The 17,929-nt window shown below is 47.9% G+C and overlaps 1 protein-coding gene and 1 long non-coding RNA gene across 3 annotated transcripts in view; both read right to left on the reverse strand.

Moving 5' to 3' along the window:
• Positions 1-11,570: 11,570 nt before the first annotated feature.
• Positions 11,571-15,202, reverse strand: LOC122381576. The gene is made up of 4 exons (XR_006256556.1): positions 15,017-15,202; positions 13,768-13,931; positions 13,330-13,407; positions 11,571-12,094 (listed from the first exon to the last, which is right to left on the reverse strand). It is a non-coding gene; the product is annotated as an uncharacterized LOC122381576 (long non-coding RNA).
• Positions 15,203-16,241: 1,039 nt separating this feature from the next.
• The window catches only part of LOC122381478 (nudix hydrolase 8-like), a 30,167-nt gene continuing 28,479 nt past the window's right edge, over positions 16,242-17,929 (reverse strand). For both annotated transcript variants that reach the window (XM_043365742.1, XM_043365831.1), the window contains exon 6: positions 16,242-17,859. In XM_043365742.1, coding sequence (XP_043221677.1) covers positions 17,650-17,859 — 210 coding nt within the window. In that variant the 3' untranslated portion in view covers positions 16,242-17,649. The remainder of the gene's footprint in view (positions 17,860-17,929) is intronic.

The raw sequence follows: 17,929 nt of genomic DNA on the forward strand, positions 1-17,929 counted from the left end.
GGCAGAACTGGTCAATAAATCGGCTCCATTAGTCACCGTTAAAATATCGGTATAGGTATCACCGTAAAAAGCTCGTCAGAGCAAACAGGAGCGACCTAATGGGCGGTATTTGCAATTTTTAGTAATAATCATCATTGATGAGTGGTGGAAGGCACTATTACCTACGCAAGGCACACATAAAAGAAACTAACTAAACACAAACAAAAATACGATGAGAAGCAGATTAGCTACTTTCACCTGCATTCTGCAATAAAACATTTTAAGAATTATTGAAACCCTTGTCGATCCAGAGGTCAGCTGTTTCTACGTCAGCTGTACGTATTTTAATTCATGTTACTGTGGGCGTGCGAAATCCGTGAACTCGCGGAATCGCTGCCGCGGCCCAGCGGACTCACTGTAATACTCAGTGAGTTTGTGGATTGCTTATGAGTCGAGAATCTTCAAACTTTCTTAGTGAATCCGCGGTTTATCGATTCTCTTTTTCGGTGAATCCGTGAACTACAGTCTCCTCTCTCTCTCTCTCTCTCTCTCTCTCTCTCTCTCTCTCTCTCTCTCTCTCTCTCTCTCTCTCTCTCTCTCCTCTCTCTCCTCTCTCTCTCTCTCTCTCTCTCTCTCTCTCTCTCTCTCTCTCTCTCTCTCTCTCTCTCTCTCTCTCTCTCTCTCTCTCTCTCTCTCTCCTCTCTCTCTCTCTCTCTCTCTCTCTCTCTCTCTCTCTCTCTCTCTCTCTCTCTCTCTCTCTCTCTCTCTCTCTCTCTCTCTCTCTCTCTCTCTCTCTCTCTCTCTCTCTCTCTCTCTCTCTCTCTCTCTCTCTCTCTCCTCTCTCTCTCTCTCTCTCTCTCTCTCTCTCTCTCTCTCTCTCTCTCTCTCTCTCTCTCTCCTCTCTCTCTCTCTCTCTCTCTCTCTCTCTCTCTCTCTCTCTCTCTCTCTCTCTCTCTCTCTCTCTCTCTCTCCTCTCTCTCTCTCTCTCCTCTCTCTCTCTCTCTCTCTCTCTCTCTCTCTCTCTCTCTCTCTCTCTCTCTCTCTCTCTCTCTCTCTCTCTCTCTCTCTCTCTCTCTCTCTCTCTCTCTCTCTCTCTCTCTCTCTCTCTCTCTCTCTCTCTCTCTCCTCTCTCTCTCTCTCTCTCTCTCTCTCTCTCCTCTCTCTCTCCTCCCTCCCTCCCTCCCTCCCTCTCTCTCTCTCTCTCTCTCCCTCCCTCCCTCCCTCCCTCCCTCCCTCCCTCCCTCCCTCTCTCTCTCTCTCTCTCTCTCTCTCTCTCTCTCTCTCTCTCTCTCTCTCTCTCTCTCTCTCTCTCTCTCTCTCTCTCTCTCTCTCTCTCTTCTTGTACCATTAGGGAAGAGTGGGGCAAAGCGGCCACCCGGAGCAAAGCGGCCACCCATCGTTTTAGCCCTCCACAGAGCTGGCGTCAGCTCCAATTTATGATTTCCAATTATACATACTTCTCTTCTCGGTCGCTCGAATGAGCAAGACCGTCACGTTACGAATACCCGTCACGAACCCTACCGGTTGACCTGACCTGACTTGACCTGACCCGACCTGGTCTAAACGCTTAACGACATAATCTGTGATTAAAACTAACACAATATTCGTGATCAGCACCCCGGAAAACCCCATAGCAACAACGCTTTACGACTTTCTAACAAGTCCCGATATTCCCGATTTTTGGGTCATTGACCTCGATAACCTAGGACCCTAAAATTGGGTATCATTGGCCTCCTCTCGTGACGGGCAACACGCTCGTTTTTTCCGCGAACTCTAGCTCCATCAGGGGCCAAGCGCGAGGAGAGGGGGGGGTCGTACCCCCCCCCCCTTGTGCCGTCGAAAGACTCAAAATGGCCTGTGCCGGCGAGGATGAAGTTTTGTCAATATCTCCCATATGTGAACGCATATGGAAATGAAACGCAGTTGAAATAAACGACAATCTAATAGGGATCACATTGTTATAGAAAGAATCTTTCCAAGTTTAAAAATCAAGCGTCGGCATCGTAAGAGTTTGTTTGTTTGTTTATTGGGGCTTAAAGGAAAAGGGCCACCTTCGTGAAATATGAAGATATCGTTGTTTTTCATTTTGACATTATTATTTTTCATTTTCTTTTTAAAACTGGTGCCAGAAGTGCACAATTCGCGAAAAAGTATTTAAAACTATTTAACATATTGGTACTATGTTGATACTCTCTACGGCACCTACTGTATGATGGCATAGCGATGACGTCACACTCAAGCCAATCAGCGTTCAGTGGCCATTCTTATAAAGAAAAGAACGGAGGGACGCTCCGTCATTTCTGAGATTAGACGGAATTTGGTTATCATAAAAGGACGAAGACGAAAGACGGAACCCGTTAAAAGAACGAAGCCAGATTGACGCTACCCCCACCCAAAAGGACGCGTTTCCGTATCATAAAGAGACAAAGACGCCTCTGGTGACGTAAGACTTTGCGTTGTTCGTGAAAAATAACGCATCAGAAATAGCGCTGCTCTTCAGCAGCGCTTTTTTACGGCATTGATACGATATTTAGCTAGTTGCGAGAGCAACTTGTGCGAAATGTGTTTCAGGCTGCGTGCTAATCGATATGTGAACTGTATGACATTGGTCGGGAGTTATTTCACACGAAAATTAGTCAATTTCACATGCAGACCAAGTACCTATAGACCGCCACCTTATCGTTCTGCAGCTATCGTTGTTTATCGGGCATACACATTAACAGGCAGGATTGGACACCTTGAGATGCAATATCCAGTAAGTGGTAGGTGTTTACTGTTTGCAACTGCCTCCCAGTAGCTCCACCCTCACCTGGCCTGTGTCCTGTGTCCTCTGGCGCCTCGACTGGTATCACGGTTGGAGGTCTGAGTCACGTGGCACTACAACTTCTCGTTAGCACTTAAAGTTCTTGTTTGCACGCAGAGAAATTCGTATACGCTCCACCACGCTCAAGCGCTCTCGCTGGACTGTCCTCGCTGTCCCCACACAGAGAAGATCCACAGGCCATTTCTTCCCCCGCTCCCCCTCCCCCCCTCTTTAGCGTCAGTTCGTCAAAACAACACCTGCGCCCCCCGTCTCTCTCTCTCTCTCTCTACCTACTCCTTCCCTCTCTCCCTCCCTTTCATCCCGAGCCGCCGCGCGCGTTCGCCGCGCGCCGCGTCGTCCCCTTGAGCGAAAGATGCCTTATCAGTATCCCCTCCTCTTTTATCTCTACCGCTTGTCCCGAGCCGCCACGCTAACTCAGGGTGTCTGTGTTGTTCCCTTACCGCTTATTAGACATCCTATCACTGAGTAAGACATAGGCATTACCACATTTATACGCAAAAACAATCTTTGGTGGGTTTCAGCCTAGCAGGAAAGACTACAACATATTACATACTTCGCCTATCTATATCATCCTTGATCGTAGCCAAGGCCTCTGGCCAAGGCTATGTATCGTAGCAGACAACAGTCCCCGGTCCCATAAAAATTCAAATGTGATCCCAAATAATTGCAGGTTCTCATTTTATTATACCCATATAGCGATCACACAGTATTTTCTTAGTCTTATTGCATTCTTTGTGACGAAATTTATAAGAAAATATTGCAGGAAATAATTCCTGTTTCATTTACTAAAGCTCTTGATCATTTAGACGAAAAACGCATCCTAGCAAAACAACGAAGGGGGAGGGGTAGAGGGACGGAACCTTTATGATAACCAAAAAGGACGGAATCGTTTAATTCATTGAGTTCTTTTTTTCCTTCCGTCCCTCCGTCCTTTTTCTTTATAAGAATGGCCTCAGAAGACAGACTCGTCGGATTGTGTCAGATAAGCTGATTGGTTAAAGCTGAGCTGGTTGGAGCTGATTGGTAAAAAACCAAAGCCTCGCCGCGGGTGGCTGTATTGTCGGATAAGAACGCATTCCTGGGATAAGGACGCATTCCTGGCGTATTTTCTTTTAAAATTGCCGATAACTACGAATGGAGGCCGAAATCGGCCGTAAGGAGGTAAACAGACAGGTTTTCGGACACGGGCTACAAGATGGCTATCTCAGTTTCAATCCCCATGTTAAAGGTGGCCCTTTTCCTTTAACCCGCGAGCCGCTGAGGGGGGATAAAGTTGCCCCCCTTTACGTTTTGTGGAATATCTCCGAAACCTGATGAGCTACGAACGTGAACTTGGCATAACTTCAAATGAATACCTACCTACGCAATATTTCAGGAAAGTTTGGTGGTTGTAGCACTTAAAGGAAAAGGGCCACCTTCGTGAAATATGAAGATATCGTTGTTTTTCATTTTGACATTATTATTTTTCATTTTCTTTTTAAAACTGGTGCCAGAAGTGCACAATTCGCTAAAAAGTATTTAAAACTATTTAACATATTGGTACTATGTTGATACTCTCTACGGCACCTACTGTATGATGGCATAGCGATGACGTCACACTCAAGCCAGTCAGCGTTCAGAAGACAGACTCGTCGGATTGTGTCAGATAAGCTGATTGGTTAAAGCTGAGCTGGTTGGAGCTGATTGGTAAAAACCCAAAGCCTCGCCGCGGGTGGCTGTATTGTCGGATAAGAACGCATTCCTGGGATAAGGACGCATTCCTGGCGTATTTTCTTTTAAAATTGCCGATAACTACGAATGGAGGCCGAAATCGGCCGTAAGGAGGTAGACAGATAGGTTTTCGGACACGGGCTACAAGATGGCTATCTCAGTTTCAATCCCCATGTTAAAGGTGGCCCTTTTCCTTTAAGATGACGTCACAGTGACGGCATAAAATTTTGTCGTTTTCCAATATGGACCGTTTCTGATGTCGCTGAGCATGAAACTCAACTGTAAATGAACTAGACAGCACCCGCTGTCATCCTAAAACATCTAAGTACACTTCCATCTAATTCCTGACCAACAACCGACCCTTTATATTCGGTCCCATGTATCTGATATATCGTGAGGCAACTGAGAGTCACAAATCTATAATTTGACTTATGACGTCACTGTGACATCATTTCAAATGATATCAACACCAAATTTGGTCACAACCTCGGCTAGGTATTCAAGAAGATGTGTGCAAAGTTCCGCTTCTCTATCTCTTCGCGTTGCGACGATATCGCCGCAGAAGTAAAGGGGGGGCAACTACATATATGCCCCCCCCCCCCAGCGCACGGACGGGCCGCGCGCCAGTTTAGGGCGAATTTAATCAAGAAAGTGACTTTCGAAAATCTGCTTGAAATATGGCTGAATGTATAGGAAATTGCCTGAATTTTATGAAACCACCTGAATTTTGCACATATGGCAACTTTTAGGGGGTGATTTGACTACTCAAAGTGGACAAATTGTTGGCTTTCTCATATCCTGCCGATTTGCGGGCAAGAACGCGACTTTTGTAACGCAAGTTTACATAGTGTAATACATATTGAATTGATATAAATCATACACCATTGTTCTTCCCAATGTCTCTAAAAAAACGATAGGATAACTTGCAATACTGGCTGACCTATCGTCTGCACGTTACGACTGATAGAATCAAACCAATACATGCATAGCGTTTTCATAACGATGTTTCATGAAAACCGAAGATTTCAACAACTACCGCCGTTTGCCGCCACGTCAGATCTAGCATGATTGCAATTTGCCAGCATTTTTTTACTTGGCCCGACCTTTTTTTCCTGCTCGAACTTGCTCGCCTCACCGGTAGCTCGAGTTTAAACATGACCGACGGCACGCCGCTCGGTCATGACCCAGCCGCGCGCCGTGACCTGACCTGGGGGGCGGACGGTGCGTGACCCGACAGGATCCGAAATGACGTGTGGTTTTTAGTCCCGCCCATTGAGTGATGTCACTGTCTACAGCAGCCAATCATCGAGCCTGTTATTATGGGTCAGGATGTGTGTCAGCTAGTCATTGGGTGGCAAATGTATCGTAACCTATTTCGAGAGTATGAAATAAGTCCTCTTTGGCCACGATGATTTCGATTATTGGTACCTGATCATTCCTGCCCCGTACTGCTGCTTTCCGTACACCCGGCTGAGGTGCAGGAGGCCTTCAGGACCAGGATGGGGCTGCGCGTGGACGAGCCGCGGGCAGGAGGCAGCGGCAACTCCAACGACGGCAACACCGCCCGCCGTGCCTTCCGCTCGCCGGCCGAGTTCGCGGCCTGCACCGGCGTCGACCAGGAGCTGATCAACCGGGTCGGCACGGTGCTGCAGGCTGTCAGCTGTCTGCACCGACTGGACATCGACGCTCTCTAGTCTCTCCGCGTACTGCCGCCGCACGGCTGAGCTGTACGTGGAGAGGTACATGTCCACCACGCTGCACAAGCTGCTGAGCCACTCCGCGGCCGTGGTGGAGTCTTGCCACCTCCCGATCGGTATGATGTCTGAGGAAGCAGCAGAGGCTACCCACAAGCGGGTACCGCCTTCGACACACCCGCAAGGATTCGAGGATCCACACGATGTCGGACCTCCTGGGCTACCTGCTCGTGGCGAGCGACCCGCTGCTCAGCAGCCTGGGTCTGCAGCGCCGGGGGAGGGGGAGGGGGAGGGGGAGGGGGAGGGGAGGGGAGGGGAGGGGAGGGGGAGGGAGGGAGAGAGAGAGAGAGAGAGAGAGAGAGAGAGAGAGAGAGAGAGAGAGAGAGAGAGAGAGAGAGAGAGAGAGAGAGAGAGAATCAGCTACGTCGTGACGACGGCACCGACAGCAGTGATGTCGACAGCGACGACTGCCACAGCAGCAGTGACTGTTCAGCAGTGACAGCAGTGACTGGCAGAGTCGAACCAGCGCGGCGTGTCGTGAGAGTGTTCAAAGTGTATGTATGTAACATGTGATGCAATACATATGTATCGTGTGTTTATGCTTTTTCGATTATCGAATATATCGAAAGCATCAGGGATGACCCAAAATGCCTAAATATACCCATTTAAACCATTTGAAAAACATATTGAGAAATATTAACAACGTTACGAATAAATTCGCCCTAAACTGGTCAACGGCCCCACTGTGCAGCGGCCGGCGGGTGGCGCGGAGGCCCAGCGGCCACCGGGTTAAAGGGACCCTCCCACCTTCAAAAAAGTTTATGAATTGGCATGAAAGTGATGTCGCTCGGTTCAGAAAGAGCGAAAACGAATATCTACCAAATTTCACCAAAAAATATTCACCGGTTTTCAAGATGTTAGACTTTTACTTCTGTTTACTTTTTGGGATTTCCGCTGTTCCTAGCGACTTTATTTGGAAGCAACAGTTTGGCAGCTGAAAGTGCGGCACTTGTTGCGCGCAAAGCAGCATATACCACCGCGTGCTACAAAACGTTTTAGTCAAGCATTTAAAAATCATTAGATATCTGCGCTGACGTCACACATTCAGAGGGGTATTCCTATGCATTAGCCCCTCTGAATCAAAATGCTGCAATTTTGAAATTCAATATTTCCGATTTAAGGCATTTCTCGATGTTGTGAGTGCCGAAACCGGTAATTGTGAGCCAGGGACCCCATTTTGGCTATCTGAACTCAAATCTAATGTTAAAGGAAAAGTGCCACCTTCTTGAAATATGAAGATATCGTTGGTTTTTATTTTGACATTATTATTTTCCATTTTCTTTTCAAAACCGGTGCCAGAAGTGCATAGTTCGCTAAAAAGTATTTCAAACTATTTAACATATTGGTACTATGTTTATACTCTCTACCGCAGCTACTGTATGATGTCATAGCAATGACGTCACACTCAAGCCAATCAGCCTTGAGGAGGATAGACTCGTCGGACTGTAGCGGTTGTAAACAACTTGTCGCCCCGTGTGTCGACCCGTGGCGCTAGTTATCTGTCGGAGGTAAGGGTGAAAGATGCATATAATGGCCATGGAACGCTATTTTAGGATTATTGGTGAATAGCAAGAATATAGTTTTGGTGGTTTGAAATTGTTTGTCCTCAGTGATTGGCTTGATTCTCATTTTGCGGCATAAGCGGCTGTTTGGTTACATTGCATTTTTTATGATTGTGTAATTATTATTATTATGTTCCTCCAAAGTAGGCATCACATATCAATCTCAAAGGCAGATCATCTTCTTTTCATGCCTATAATTTTCTTCAAGAATATTAATAAAAAATATTTCATTTACCCCTGCCTATCATATCATATCCCATGGAGCTTGCCAGTGAAAGTTACTTTCAGGCATGCAAAGTAGAAAGTAGGCATGCAATGTGACCTAGCATTGGCGATGTGGTTAATTAGCTTTAAAGTACTATTGAATGCTAAAGGTCATCATTTAGAATGGTTTTCAAAACATTCCACTAGGAAATATTCATTGAAACCTGAAAATTACTTACAAAATGTAAATGTATAGCCACGTCTCAAGAGCATTCAGCCCTCTTCTCAGTAAATATATAATGAAACATAATCTTACCTGACCTAGCCTTACCTACAACCTACAACGTATGGCATTGGTAAAGCTGGCAGCACTGTCAGCGTATATTAGTTTGGTAGGTTGTAGGTAGGTAGGTTGTAGGTTGTAGGTCAGTAGGTAAGGTTAGGTTAGGTTAGATTGTTTTTAAGCTTCCTTTTATCTACACATTTACCGGTTAGCGCTGACGGTGACACCAGCTTTACCGATACCCGACCTACCACCTACAACCTACAACCTAAAACCTACATTCAATGGTGGCGGGTGGTGATAATTGTTATACCTATATGATAATACAAGAGATAAATACCATACAGATTAGCTGGTATCCATGACACACTTTCTTATGAAGAAGGTCTTCTATTAAATCATGTCTATATTATAGGAATCAAATGATTTTTGTTGTAGTCACATTCCCTACTCTGACCATCATGTCTGATTATTTCCAGTTACCACTGACAATGCCCAAAACAAGAACAACAAAGGCCCAAAGGTGGCTGTTTGATAGTGCGCAAAGCTGCTGGTAAGTGGCATCAAAGGATAGGATGTGCTTTTTTATTTCCAGGCACGTAGCCAGCTGCCAGGATTTTGCTCAGGGGGGGGGGGGGGGTCACAGGTTGTGGCCTAGTGTTGTACCCCCTCCAAAAAAGGAAAATTTCTCGGATTAGGCCCACTATTTTGGGGGTGTGTCACAGCTGTTTTTATTTAAAAAAAAAATTCGCCATCACCGAGGGGGGAAGGGGCACGAGGGCATGACTCCCGTGCCCCTCGCCCCTCCTTGGTTACGTCCTTGGTTATTTCTTAGAGTTTGGATATAACAAAGCTTTAGATGTAACTTAGAATGTAATAAGAAGCTTTCAGCATTGCACCTTTCCAGACACTGATAATTCATTTGCCTTTATTGTTTCAAAAGTCAATTTTCAACACAAAAAAAGTTGAAATTATTAACTCAAATAATTGCAAATATATACTTTGGTAATTTGCCTTTCGCATCACTATCAACAAAATAATCAAGGGTGACTAAATATGAAATGTTCCTGCATGATCTTCATCGTGAACAATTGTCAAGGTATGATGTTTGCGTGTTGAAATGTTATAAAGAACTTATGTCATAAAAACACAACTTGTAAAATTGTGTCTTTCCATATTATTCTGCAAGGAAGCCTTGGAAGGAAGAGACACTATTCCGTCCTACAGAAGCCATTTAGAAATGTGTGACATGTTCAGCACTTTGAGTCAGTCGGTGCCCGGACCTCAGTCGGCTGTATGACCGTCTCCTCGTCCTCTTTTGTCGGCTCCGCCCCGTGCTGTTTCTATAAGGGTGTCTGACCCGCTGCCGCTATCCCCACTGTGAGGTCTGACCCGCCGCGCGCTGTCACCACTGTCGGCCCTCTGTGTGCGCGGCAGGTGGTGGTGGATGTCTCTGCTCTGACGCGCGGCGTGCGCCTGCTCAGTGTGGAGGTGCCGCTAACAGCGGTGCCAGCCGGAGCGGCTGCCTCGCCGGCGGCCGACATTGAGCGCGGCACGTGTCAGCCGCCGTTCGGGACGCTGCAGCTGCTCCAGTCGGCGGCGCAGCTGTCCGTCTCCGTGTCACTGGCCGTGCCGCTGGACCTGCTGCCGCGGCCGGCGCCGGCGCGCTGCGCCTATGGCCGACTGCTGGCCGTGGTCTCGCAGCGCGGCCTGCAACGCAGCGGCGTGCTGCAGCTCATCCAACAGCTCAACGAGCCGCCCAGCCCGGCGGCGGCCGAGGGCACCGCACCGCGCCGGCCGGGCGACGTCAGCACACCTGGCATCAGCGGCTTCTGCCTGGCCGACCGTCAGCTGCACCTGCTGTTCGCCGAGGGGCGCGCCGACGCCGAGCTGGAACAGACGGCGGCCGCGCCGCGCGCTCTGCCGCGCCGCGGCGCTCGACTCTGCCATCACTCGGGCCTGAGGTTTAGGGAGCGCCTGTACCCGCGCCAGCCGGCCGCGTTCCGCGTGCTCGAGGACCGCCCGCTACGCGCCCAGCTGCTCGACACCCGCCTCTACACGTCACAGAAACAGGAGCCGGCGCGCGCCGTCCGCGCCATCAGAGAGTGCTTCCGCACGCAGTGGCTGTCGGAAAATGAACCTGCTTCCCAACGAGGCCGGCCTGCAACAACTGCTGGCCGGCTGTTGACCGAAAAAAAACGCCTTCAACCGGATGTCAGTTGTCAAATCAACGCGTATTAATGCATTCACTAGGATGGGCTTACGTAAAGCTGTAGAATTGCAAATATATAATGGCACTGTTTTTGATCCGTTCGGTATGCATTGGTATCATATGATCTATCATTCACAGACGATCAGCTGCGAAGACCCAGATCCGTAGTAGAGGGCTCATCGAGTCTGGGTCCAGCTCCCCGTACTTCCTCCACTTTGGAAACACCGCAGCGCAGACCACAGTTATACATAATATTTAGTTTTCATTCACTTCGTAGGTGATATGCTGCTTGAGTTGCACCCCGGTATATCAATACGAAGCTTCCGTCCCTGCCACATACCAGTGAAGGAGGCGGCGGCGGCGGCGGCCGGGGCCGGGCTGCCCTGCCCACCGACACAGTCTGTGAAATGCCCCAACAACCTTTAAAATTCAACAGGCTTCATAAATGTTTTTTTTGCACCATATTTTCTCGCGTATATGAAAGCTCTAAAATGTACAATATTCCTTTCAGCCGCAAGCGATATAAAAGCTCTACAAAACGTCATGTCTCTGTGTGCAAGAAAGACATATATTGTGTATAATCGAGCGTACATGATCTGTAGCGCTGCGGAGGGCTGCTCGGTTGCCGCTTTTTACCAGTCGGCTCTAGGTCGGACATATGGGTAAACAAAATGGAATAGTAATATTAAACAATGCTACCTGCTGATGCTACTGGGCCTCTCATTGGTGAAGAACTGGCAGCCAGCCAGCGTGTTTTTGTGAGAACTGTTATAACAGCAGCAACCGAACGGCTCTCGGGCCAGCGACCAGTGAGCGTAGACAGCACAGCGCTCCGTTAGGCATCGGCGGGCAAGCACGCATTAGCTGTGGACGGACCGGCCGCCCGAACATATTTGTCGGTATCGAAAGTATCGTGAACCAAATGACTGCTAGCGAAAAACGGACTGCCTCTCGTATCCATGAAAACATGTGCTCTACAAAAGTACATAATTGCTTAGTTGTCGCCAGTCACTCATTGCACCATGGCGTCAGTGTAGGGCCGCGCCCTGAATCATCTCAATCGCCAGGCAAAGCATCTCAATCGACAGGCACATGGTAGTCCAGCTACGAATCCGAGCCGCGGCATCCCGTCTATGTATCTACATTACACCACAATCGAACACTGTCGGGCCACCCGAGACAGCAGTCTCCAATGTAACATCAAAACACGCCACTCGTCTAATATCAGAAAAATGAGCATTGAGTACCTACCGAATATCGACTACAGAAGATTACAATGGGGTGCAGATCTAGCAAGAGTCGCGGTTCGTCTCGGCACGGCTTACAGGCCGCCGTGCCCGCGCAGGTGACCGCCAGCTCCACCTGTTCCACCTCCGGCGCGGAAGCTCGATCACAAGACTGACATCAGTCGGCGCTCTGTGCTCGGCACAGGGCGACCGGGTCAGGAGCGGGCCGCTGCCGCCAGATGCGCGCCACGGCGTCATTGGGGCTTCCCTGAGCAGGATCGAACCAGAGCTGCATGCACGGCTCCGTATCCGCCGTGAACTTCCACGAGTGATCCCACACCTGAAAAAGGCGCACGGTTTGCGTCACAGCTCGGCTCACTTTCACAGCCCACGCACCGGCAGCAATTAAGGGCTACTTAGATAGTGTGCTAATAGAGCGCAATCACTTAGCTTAATCCATATAGAGTCAACCATGAATTGTTAATTACGAGCGAGCGAGCGAAGCGAAGTCTTTTCAATGTCACGGAAAAAGCTCAGTATGAGCGGCCCGACCCGGGACGGCCTGTAACGCTTTTGAGAGGCTTATATCTCAGCAACCGCTGGACCGATTGGCCTGCGGTCTTTTTTTTTTTGTTGGGTAGTCCTATTCCCTCTACCCCGTAATTGACTACTCTTGATACATTTCAGGGACCGTCGTGGCACGTGCCACGTGAAAAGTCAAGGGTGTTATTTGTCAAAAGTTGCAAAAGAAGTGATTTTGAGAGGCTCATATCTCAGCAGCCGCTTGGGCGGTCTTGCGGTAAATTTTGTAGGGTAGCTGCACCCCTTCAACCAAAGGTCGGATGCTCTTGATCTATGTGAGTGACCCCCACTGCACGTGCAAAATGCAAAAAGAAGAGGTGCCGAATTTGTTCCCATTTCAATAACTCTGTAATTACTGGGGCGATTTAGCTGAAACTTGGCATACAGGTAGGCAGTAGGCACCCACCAGGTAATGCATTCCCATATGTTGCGGTTAGGGTGCTACTGCACGTGCGCACGTGCAGGGGGGGGCGCTTCCAGATCTCGAGAACGGCTGGGCCGATTGCGTTCAAATTTGGTACCTACACGGTTGGGGACCGGTTAGTAGGGTGCCGTGCAAAAGTCAGTATGGACCCCGTTTGCACGTGCGCACGTGCAGAATGCCGCTTCCAGATCTCAGGAACGGCTGGACCGATTGTGTTCAAATTTGGCACACCGCTAGCGACCCGCGACCGGTTAGAAGGGTGCTTCGCACAAGCCCGTTGGAAGTACCTCTCTATCTCGCTCGCTCGTTCTTCGTCCAAAAGGTGTTTTACTGGTATTATCTGTCTGGCTTATCTCATTTAGTTGTCATTTGTTTTGTGGGTATAATTGTGTTTCTCCCTTTCAGTTATTCAAATAAAAGGGAAATAAACAGGTTTAACCTACCTACATACCTACACATACCTGCACATGTAGGTTTACCTACATACCTACAACAGGCTGACCGCCCCCGAGTGCACAACAAGTTAAGTTAGTGTATTATGTGTAAAATAAAGGACGCTTGAATCTTACCTGAGTGATGTCCATTTCTTGATCACTTTCATCTGTGGGTGACCGAGCAGCGACAGCAACCCAAGGCGTATACGGAATCTGTAAAAAATCAGCACACCGTTACCACATGTTTTAATAAAACTTACCTATAGGGAGGTAGCATAAAATATAGATCAAAACAATAACATACAAACATACAGATATTCGGTTAGGTTGAAATGGCTAAAAAATATAAAAAATAAGGGCAAGGTACTAAGGCTGTAAAGCTGTAAGGGCTCGGTACTAGTAATAATTTTTGGCTAAAAATATCACAAATAAAGACTGCACTAAAGCTGTAATGTCTGGTACTAGGAATAACTTTAGAGTGAAGTGTTACAAAAAACAATATTCAAAGTCTTTTGATAATTTTTTTTTAAACAATATAGCAGGCATTTTCATCACTTCTAAAAAATAACTTACATTCTGATCCGGCACAGCACTGTTCTTTAGACGCAAACGTTTTTGACTGTGCTTATCATGGTGCGCACTTCTTGTTAAGTTTAAGTGGTCATGTGGTCTTGGCTCATTGGTCATGCCACACACCCTCATCCACTTTTCTCTGTACTTCTTTTTTTTGCGGGAACCTAAAAGTAAAAAATGGTCAACACATGCTTAGTCCATGCAACACATACTCTGTGTATTAAGCTGAATAGCTCCACTGAGCCCAGTTTCACCAAGTGCGGTAAACTTAATTTTGGGGTAGTTTTTGTAGTTAAGTAGTGGGGTAGTTTGATAGTTTACCCCAAATTGAGTTTACTGCACTTGGTGAAACTGGGCTCTGGTGAGTTTCCTTTTCTTGTCAGCACATAAGTGAAAGAAAACTGTGTAGACAAGAGATGAACCAAACCCCCATGGAAAGGTAGGTGTTACCACAACCAGGAAATGGGATTTGAAGGGCTGGATAAATGTGTCTGAGTTCTACCTTTCAGCCAGACTGGAAAACATCCATACACTACGCCGGACGCCCGCGAGCCCCTCATGCGCCAAAATTTGAAGCAAGCAATTTTGAGCTGAAATTCCAGTGCATGATTTCCACTGAAAGTTGGGTGCCTGTTTGCACCAAAATTAAGTCACTTTTACATAAAGCACATGTGCATATCTACCGACCAAGGCTATATCAACCAGACAGATTGTTCCAGGGCCTCAGAGTCAGACGCTCTTCCCTTTCTGAGCGTCTGAACTCTGAATTAATGTTCCCATGAAAACCCAATACCACAATATGTGTGGCACACTGTAGAATCTTAAGGTGAAACAAGCCCCAGGCTGGAAGTTCCGACTCTCTTCAGACCTGCCAGCGCCCGCAGGGCAAGTCTGCTGCTAGATTGACCACAGCGTGTCAAAAAATTCGGTGACAGCCATTTGCATAAACATTATGCGCCATGCGGTCACCCTGCGCCTAAAAATTCAGCTGCCACCATGCGCTGAATTTGACGCATGCAAAATTATGCTGGATGTGCGATGAAATTTTTGGGGCAACGCCGCAATCACGCCACTTCGCCTGACATATTCGGCATAACTTGTGTTTTTTTTATCCAGTCTGGCATTTCAGTTGTGAAAGCCTGAACAGTTCAAAAGGGTTTGCTAATCCAGGGGAGAGTTCTGTGAAAACAAAAGTAATAGAAGAGCCATTGCAATAAATAAGAATTTAGGTACCTAGGTACCTACTTACTGGTGCACAGTCACACGCATATCAGTCCCGACCCGACGTAGGTCGTTTGCTCCGCGGATCACGCACTTCTTCATCGTTGTTATAGGTATTTACTATTTGTTCCAACAAAAATGCCCCGATTTCGGATAACAGCCACGGCAAGGCTATAGAACTCCACGGTATAAAATATGGTATACTGCCTTGCGTAAGATAAAAATACATTTTAGCAATTGGCTACCAAACGAGATGTCATCTGTTCAGGGCATAGCATAGGTTTACTTTCATAGACCTCATGAAAGTAGCTCATGAAACTCATCACCAATCAGCGCGACGGATTTCAAGATTCGATTGCGGATGTTCATCCGCCGGCCGATTGCCAGAACAGACAACGAAAAATAACGCAACTGCTCATGGTCTGCTCGCTAGTACAGGGATCCGTGCCTGATCAGTACTGCTGCAAGCTGATTGGTTAAAAACCAAAGCCTCGCCGCGGGTGGCTGTATTGTCGGATAAGAACGCATTCCAGGGATAAGGACGCATTCCTGGCATATTTTCTTTTAAATTTGCCGATAACTACGAATGGAGGCCGAAATCGGCCGTAAGAGGTTAAACAAGTAGGTTTTCGGACACGGGCTACAAGATGGCTATCTCAGTTTCAATCCCCATGTTAAAGGTGGTCCTTTTCCTTTAAGGTGGGAGGGTCCCTTTAAGCGCGCGCCAACTAAAAGGTCATTTTGCGCCCATGGCATCGTAAGAAGCGTTAAGGTGGCCGCTTTGCCCCACTCTCCCCTACCTGTACCTAGTTACTATGCGGGTAACTATGTAATTACGCCGGTACCTATGCGGGTAGGTATAATATAGGTATGCTACTATGCGAGCTACTACGGAATTTCAGAAAAAGACAACAATCGCCATCGTCCATCCCATTAACCGTTCAAAAGATATTTTTGCGCGCTGTATACAAGGTTGACATTATCTCTGGAATAATCGTCTCACTTCACTTCATGTTTTCAAACATGGATTGGTCACGTTTGGGATGTGCGAAGCTCAAGGCGGGCAGTGGCAGTCGAAGCCGCCTGATATGAGGCACGTGTTGTCCGGACCCGCACCGGAAGCCGGAGACGCCGGTGTATTTCTTTCATAGAGCGCTAGGGAGTGAGCGGGATCACTCCACCGAAACGAAACCAGGACTGAGCCTGATGACCATTTTATAATATAATGCTTTCGTTTTGTATGCAATTTAGGCTTCTCTGTTTTAATTTATATGCAGCCAAAATGCACCACATTACTGGATAGCCGCCATCCCTGGCAACTAAGGAGACTGTAAGAAGACAGACTAAAGGCTGTAATCCGCGGTATCACTGAACAACAAGAATCGACAGTCCGCGGATTATGAAGTACGCGGAGCCCCCCCCCCCCCACACACACACTAGTAGATCCACGAGCTCATCGAGTTTTCCAGTATGAGTTTGTGGATTCCGCAGCTTCACGTGGCTTTGTAAGTTTGCTGATTAGCTATGATTGCGTAGATTCACTATAATTCGTTTTTTTCAAAAGGACTCTGGCTCCAAGTATGTTTTTCGAATAAGCACGTGTTTTAGCGAGCAAAGCGGGCAAACACTAAACCTGAGAAAATTGAGCGTCGACTAATTTTAACATGTGATTTCTTCCCGATAAATTCCACACGTGCGTTTTAGGACTAGATATCAGAACAGTGGTGACGTCATGCTGTCGAACTTGTATTGCAATGTAACGTATAAATACTATGGACGGAACCCCTTATTCGATTATAGCCTCGGCAACAGTGAAAAACAAAGTTTTCCCCAAATTCGTCGACACTTTGTCCCATCGAACGGACATTGGGTGCCTGCTACCGCCAGTGACGTCATCACAGTATGTTAATTTTTCAAGACACAATTTCCGGGTATTTACCGTGCAAAAGTTGAAACAGAAGTTTGTTTCGGTCAGAAATTCTTAGCCAGACGCCGAAGCTGCCAAAACTCACGTGAGAGCTACGATAATGAACTTGGAGCCAGCGTCCTTTGGAAAAAAAAACGAACTATAGTGGCTCCGCGAAATTTGTGATTTCGCTGGCCAACTGTAACATTTACACAATTGAGACAAAAAATATGGCAGCCTCTGAGTTATGCTGGCTTGTCGCCGTAGCTTCCAAAATTACAAGCCCTAGAACATGTTTGAAATCACTGTCGTGACAGAATAGTTATGGCTAGCTAAAACAGAGCCATGTTTCAACGCAATACAGCTATACAACTATATCGGGTAAATAAATGGAGCGTCATGCACCAAAATGTGAGCGTACAATCACATCAGCCAGTCAGCTGCAACAATTCACCACCGTCTGGCAGATAGAAACAGTTGGTACCTGAGAGTTTGACAAGGCGGCAAGCCCGCATACTTGGTATGCGAACATCTGGGCGAGACTCGGCGCGCGGAAGGCAGTGCACCCAGGTCGCATCGCGTCCAGCCGGCACGGGCCGCGGGCAGCCGTCCCTCTACTGTTGGCACGCCTGTACCGGCGCCGCCGCGGGCAATCGGGCCGACACGGGTGCACCGGCACCGCTGAGTGACGGGACGCCTGACTAACGGCCGGTTTGGCCGCCGGGAGAGGGGGGCGCGGCGTGCCCGGAGAGCGCTCACAGCACCGGAGCGGCCGCCGCGCCCTTCACCTCGTCAGCGTCGTCAGCGCGCGCGCCGATCGTGAACACGTTCTGAACGCGGCTGACGCCCGGGATGTGCATCTGACAGAGCTGCAGGCTGGCTCCGTGTCGCCGCGACTCGAGGTACTTGTTGATGAACAGCTTGTTGAGCGCATGAACGTCCGCGTGTCGGGCGTATTCAGCAATCTGCGCGGGAAAGCAAAGTTATCAGATTTGGAACTTGCGAGCGATGACAAATAAGGCATTGTTTCTTGAT

The sequence above is a fragment of the Amphibalanus amphitrite genome, unplaced genomic scaffold (assembly GCF_019059575.1).
Source record: "Amphibalanus amphitrite isolate SeventyFive unplaced genomic scaffold, NRLGWU_Aamphi_draft 000001F_arrow, whole genome shotgun sequence".
Classification (NCBI taxonomy): domain Eukaryota; kingdom Metazoa; phylum Arthropoda; class Thecostraca; order Balanomorpha; family Balanidae; genus Amphibalanus; species Amphibalanus amphitrite.